Source organism: Columba livia, chromosome Z (genome assembly GCF_036013475.1).
Source record: "Columba livia isolate bColLiv1 breed racing homer chromosome Z, bColLiv1.pat.W.v2, whole genome shotgun sequence".
NCBI lineage: Eukaryota > Metazoa > Chordata > Aves > Columbiformes > Columbidae > Columba > Columba livia.
Window position 1 is genome coordinate 45,750,135 of NC_088642.1, and position 5,766 is coordinate 45,755,900.

General features: G+C 55.7%; 1 protein-coding gene across 1 annotated transcript; it reads right to left on the reverse strand.

The window, feature by feature from the left end:
- Nucleotides 1-254: 254 nt before the first annotated feature.
- KLF4 (KLF transcription factor 4) lies at nt 255-4,752 on the reverse strand. Its single transcript, XM_065045691.1, has 5 exons — nt 4,340-4,752; nt 4,137-4,254; nt 3,100-4,009; nt 2,845-3,009; nt 255-1,373 (listed from the first exon to the last, which is right to left on the reverse strand). Exons 1-5 carry the CDS (start codon nt 4,342-4,344, stop codon nt 1,198-1,200), a joined length of 1,374 nt encoding a protein of 457 aa, XP_064901763.1. The 5' UTR covers nt 4,345-4,752; the 3' UTR covers nt 255-1,197.
- Between the last annotated feature and the right edge of the window lie 1,014 nt (nt 4,753-5,766).

Consider the following 5,766-nt stretch of genomic DNA (forward strand, 5'->3'; position numbering starts at 1 on the left):
TAAATCACCAGCTGCATATCATGCAGGTGGAATAAGTGGCAGTTCGATATTCAGAGCAAAAATTTTCAGTGCACCTTTTTCTCTAAAAAGACTCATTTCATCAGCACTGCACTGATACAATCCTATTTTTAAGACTCTTGATACTGCAAGCTTCTGCCACGACACTCTCTTGCCATGGGAAACTCAACCACTAACAAATACTTAATAAGCTTTCTTTGGACTTACCCATGCACAGAAGAAAATTAGAGTAGCCATTCAGATAAAATATTATAGGTTTATTTAAAACTTACTTCCCACTTGAATATGCAAAATACAAATTCCAACAAAATGTTCCTTTTTACTTCGTAGTTTACAAATATACAAAATAGAAGTTTGCTTAAATTTATATTACATATTTATTATGTAAAGAACTATATAGAAAACATTTGTTCTGCTTAAGGCATATTTGGGAATAAACCATTGTACAAACTATTGCACATCGAAACCACAGTGCATTACAGACTGTCTGCATAAACTTATTTTCTTTAAAAAAAAAAGATAAACCAGGTTTATTTACCTGATTTAGGTCAATCTGTGATCGGAAGAGAAAAATATTTCCTTGTCAGATATGCAGCAGTTTGAGAACTTTGGCTTCCTGTTTTTGGTACCTCTAGAAACAACAGTCACTAAGCACCATGAAATAGGCTTTCAAAATATAATTTGTACCTGAATTTTTCCTCCTCTTTTAACATCATAATGGCTTTTAGAAGGAAAAAAAAAGGAAAGTACAAGATGACATTTACATCTAATATTGCATTGAAAGAAAATTAAGGGAATGTAATTTCCCTGTTTAATATCCCCACCATCCGAACTACACACAGTCTGTTTAACCCTGATATCCATGACGTCCAGTCACTCCTTGGCATTTTGTAGTCCGGAAATAATTCAAGTTGGATTTACAAATGGAATGATAGAAGATCCAGTCATTGACCCCAATGTTTTTGGTTCTCTTTACTTTTAAATGCATATATATTAAAAAAAAAAAACAAAACAGTTGCGGTGTTTGTATGCAATTATCCCTCTTTTCCACTCTTTAGAAGACTTCACCTTGATTATCTGTAGTGCTTAAACTGTGTTCTCCCTGTGTTGTGGAAGACAGTCCTTGTGCTGTAAATACTGAATCTCTCTGGCCGTTCGGGAATGATCCACTGCATCCAATTAAAAGTGTCTCTTCATGTGTAAGGCGAGGTGGTCCGACCTGGAAAATGCTCTGTCACACCGCTGGCACTGGAAAGGGCGGTGACCTGTGTGTTTTCTGTAGTGACGAGTAAGTTCATCAGATCGAGCAAACTTCCATCCGCAGCCTTCCCAATCACAGTGATAAGGTTTCTCACCTTTACCAATACAGAAAATAAAACACGCCAGTTAGTTTTTTTCCCATGGCTACCACTTCTACCACCATTCTTTCAAGAAGCACTAACAAACACTGTTTTGGATAAGAAAAAGGGTGATGTCAAAGAAAATGCATTGGACTTCTTGAAGCAGTTGCAAGCAAACTACAAAGACTAGCTTCTTTTCAAGATGTTGGCATCACTGAAATCTCCACTAAAATGCTCATTTCCACCAGTTGTTTTGCACACAAGGCTTCAGAACACACAAGTTCAGATAATAATAGAGTATTTTTGCTGGCTAATGTTATACAATCAAATAGCAACCAGAAATAGCTCAGCAGCCATAATGTATTTAGATAATTGCAGGTCTCAAGAATTAAAAAACAGCTGGAAACTGTTTTCATTAGCTCAGCGTGATTAAGAACCCAATCTTACCGTCTTCACTGTAGCAAAACCACTGTTGATGGCAAGATGACTTTCCCTGACAATTACAAATTCCTAGCTCTATACCACAGACAGTACTGACCAGCTTGGGGCAGACAGGAAGTACTGTTCACTTGACTGATTTTTTTCCCCCCACTGCCATTAGCTGAAGATGGAGTCTAACTACTGCGCTGACAGTAAGTAGTTTCACCCTTTCCTGTCTCCTTTTCAGGAGAAAATTTTGATCCAAGTTCAAAATCCAGGGATTTAAATTATGCAGATTCCCAGGTTATTTAATCACTGTTACAGGGTGCCCGCCCTGGTAAAACCACACACGATGTACCTATTTTCACAAGCTTAGTTACTGCAACAACACATTCAACTGCAAGGTTAAGGTTTGAACTCAGGCTCAGACGCACTTTTTGGCAGATTTTATTTGAATTCCAGCAGTAGCCAATCAACAATTAAACTCTGCCTCTTCAGTGCTAGCGCAGGAGAAGATGTACTCCCACACATAGGCAAGGTGCACCACCAGTGCTGCCGACCCAGCTGAAAGCCTCACTCTCGAAGGGCCCATCACCGTTTCCTCAGAAAGGGAACAGCAGCTTAGAGGTACACAATCTCTTGCACTAGAGCAAGCCACGACAAGAGGGTGCATGTGCAAAGTGTTTAACCACAAGCAAATAACGCAGTATCTTAGAAAGAAGTCTGCTCCCCTCTCATAAGTGGGCCAACACCATCAAGAACAACAAATCCCAGCTGACTTCCAACTACCTGCTAATTAGCCCTCTACATAGCAGAGAAGCAAGAAATTTTGCCTTTGAAAGAAACCCACCTGCTCCCACATCTGAATCATTCTGAACCATTGAACAAAGACAGCACAGGACTTCATGTAGCCAAGGGGGCAGGAAAAAAGCCCAGAAACCCAGCAGAGCAGGGTTACAACTTGCTTCTTTTAGCCTGTCTCCTGTACTTCCCACTCTTCCCCATCCACAAGGCTCCCCATGCCCCTCAGGCCACAACATCCCACTAACCTCACACAGGGACTAACCTGTGTGGGTTCTCAGGTGCGCCTTGAGATGAGAACTCTTGGTGTAGGTTTTGCCACAGCCCGCATAGTCACAGGTGTGTGTGGCCGTCCTTTTCCTAGGCCATGACCGGCGTCCCCTCTTGGGCTTGGTCTCCTCTGGCAGGCAGCCCCCAGGTGGCATCAGCTCTAGAGGTAGACAGGGAAGAGTGAGCAGTGCTGTGGCCAGCAGCACAGTAGGTGCTCCGGCATGCCCACTGTGGAAGCACGGGGACTCACCTTGGTACTGCAGTGTGCCAGGCGGCAGCTGCTCAGGCAGGAAGGTGGGGTAACCGGGGGCCGGGGGGTAACCTGGGGGCAGTGGCAGTGGTGGGTGGCTCAGCCCTGAAGCATTGGGGAGACAGTCTCTGCCGCTCAGCATCTCCTCAGGCCCCAGTGAAGGTGTAGTCCGGGCAGGCAGTGGGCGGCCCAGGGAGAAGTCATGCTGGGGTGCTCCTCGGGGGCCACTCCCATGCGGTGGTGGTGGCTGCGGTGGGGCCAGGGTGCACGGTGGGGCAGCCTCCTGCTTGATTTTGGGGCACATCCGTGGCAGTGGGCTATAGGAGGTCCCAGGACCCTCAGTGCCAGGCGGCGGCGCAGCAGCCGGGGGGCCGCTCTTGGGGCTGAGCCCCGGGTGGCTGTATTCACCCACGGCCTTCACCACGAACTTTCCCTGCAGGCTGCCCAGGGGCGGCAGCGCAGCCGGCGCCGGAAGGTACACCGGGTCCAGGTCGGGCCGCATGAGCTCAGCCACGAAGCCTCCCGAGGGGGACACGTCGGTGATGTCAGCCAGGTTGAATGGGGCAGCCGGGCCGGCAGCAGGAGCCCCGTCGCGGCCGCCGCCGCCGTAGAGGAGACCGGCGGGCTCGGGCCGGGGCAGCGGATAGGAGAAGGGCCCGGCGGGACAGGGGCTGGCGGTGGGGGCCGGTGCGGCAGCGGGAGTCACCACCACGGCGGCGGTGGTGGGCTCCTGGTGCATGAGGGAGTTGGAGAGAATGAAATCGAAGTCCAGCAGCTCGTTGAACTCCTCAGCGTCGCGGCGGGACCCCAGGGCGGCGGCGGCCTCCAGTTCCGACGGCGGAGTCTCCACGGGTCGCGCCGCCAGCGCCGGCGGCGTCCGCTTCAGCTGCGACAGCTCCACCCGCCACCGCTGCAGGGAGACGGGTACGGCTCAGCCCCCGGCCCGCCGCCGCACCGCACCCGCCCCGGCCGGCCCCCGCCGCCCTCGCCCTGGCCCCATCCCGGCCGGCCCGTGCCGCCGCGACGCCGATACTCACGTTGCCGGGGCCCGCGGGCCGCGCCGCTTTCTCGCGACCCGCGGCGCCCGTCGCGAATGTGGCGATGGAGGGGAGGAGTGTGCCGCTGAGCGCCATCTCGCACTCGCCGGGGGGCTGCCTGCGGGTGGGAAGAGCACAGCGGTGTCAGGCAGCGGCGGCAGGAGAGAGGGAGGGTCAGGCCGGGGGCCTCGCCCGGCACCCACCGCATCCGCGCCGGGGCGTCACGCCGAGCTGCGGCCGCCGCCGTCGTCCCGAGCGCCGCCGAGGAGAGAGAGGAGAGATGGCACGGACGCGCCGTCCAGTCGCGGAGAGCCGGCGCAGCGCCGCCGGGTTGGTGCCGCGGGAGCGCCTTTCCTCGGTGCTTTACCGGCGATGAAGGTGAGCGGGACGCGGGGCGCTAGCAGCGCCGCGGGGAGGCGGCCGCCGCCCGGCAACGCGGCTCCGGCACCGGGAGGGCGGCGGCGCGAGGTGCTTCCCAGGGAGCCGCGGCCATGGGGGAGCCGGGCGGGACGGCCGGGGCGCGGTGCTGCCAGCGGGTAGGGAGGGGCCGGGCCGGCCCGCGCCGTGCTGCTGCTGCCGCCACTGCTGCCGCGCCCCGCTCGGCACTGCCCGGCGCCCGCCGCCGACGCCCTTCTTATAACCTCACCTCGCGGCGGCCCCTCCTACCGTCGCCGTGGCGACGGGGAAAACAAACTGACACGTGGGGAGAGGAGGCGGGGCCCGCACGAGAGGGGAGGGGGGTGGAGGGGGGGCGGGCAGAGAGAGGGGTGTCCCGCCCCGCCCCCGCGCCCCGCCCGCGCGGCTCTTTCTGGCGCGCGCACCGCGTGACGCAGGCGGGGTGTTGACGCCGGGGGGGGGGAGGGGGGGGGGCGGGGGAAAGGTTGGGGATGCCCGCGCGGCTTGGGCTCGCGCTCACCTGCGGTGGCGGTGGGGGGAGGGGAGGGCGCTGGAGCGGGCACCGCCCCGTGCGTCCCGCGGAGCCGGAGCGTCCGTGGGGCTGGACCCCGACCGTGCTCCCTGCCCCCACGGCGCTCCCGACAGCGCCAGCAGAAAATAAAGGGAATAGCCCGAAATCCCGGCTGTGCCTTTTCTTGTCTCTTATTTTCTCTTTCCTCTCGTTTCTTCATTTTAATAATTTTTTTTTCTTTCAATTTTTTTTCTTTTTCTGATGTGCACTCCGGTGACGGGAGCTTTTACGCGCCATGGTTTGTGCCGGTAATGGACTAATTTTGGCTAATGGGCCGCTTCGTCATAGGGCGCCCACCCATCCGCGGAGCGGGACGCGCGGCGCCGTGCCCGCCGGACAGCGGCAGAGCAGTGCGAGGCGCACGCAGCCCCGCGCCCCGCGGGCAGTCGGGCAGCCGCCCGCCGGCAACACGGGCGGCGTCGATGCACCCCGCGGCGGGGCCGGGCGGCGGTGCGGGGACGGACGCGGGACCTGGGCTGCCGCTGGGTGCTGGCTGGACCCTCCACGGGACTGAGAGGATGGCGGGGGGAGGGTTATGCAGCACTGCGGGTGCGATGCTGGAAATCTTCTGGAAAAAAATAGCGAAATCAGATTAAAAGGTAATCCCAAAACAAAGCAAAACCCCACCGAAACCTCAAAGAAAGGACGGGGTTCGCCGACGGC

What these genes read in the sequence shown, in the direction of transcription:
- KLF4 (XM_065045691.1), bottom strand. An exon ending in GGCCCGCGGGCCCCGGCAAC is followed by an intron (nt 4,010 to 4,136) that starts GTGAGTATCGGC and finishes GTCTCCCTGCAG; the next exon opens with CGGTGGCGGGTGGAGCTGTC. An exon ending in TGGCACACTGCAGTACCAAG is followed by an intron (nt 3,010 to 3,099) that starts GTGAGTCCCCGT and finishes GTCTACCTCTAG; the next exon opens with AGCTGATGCCACCTGGGGGC.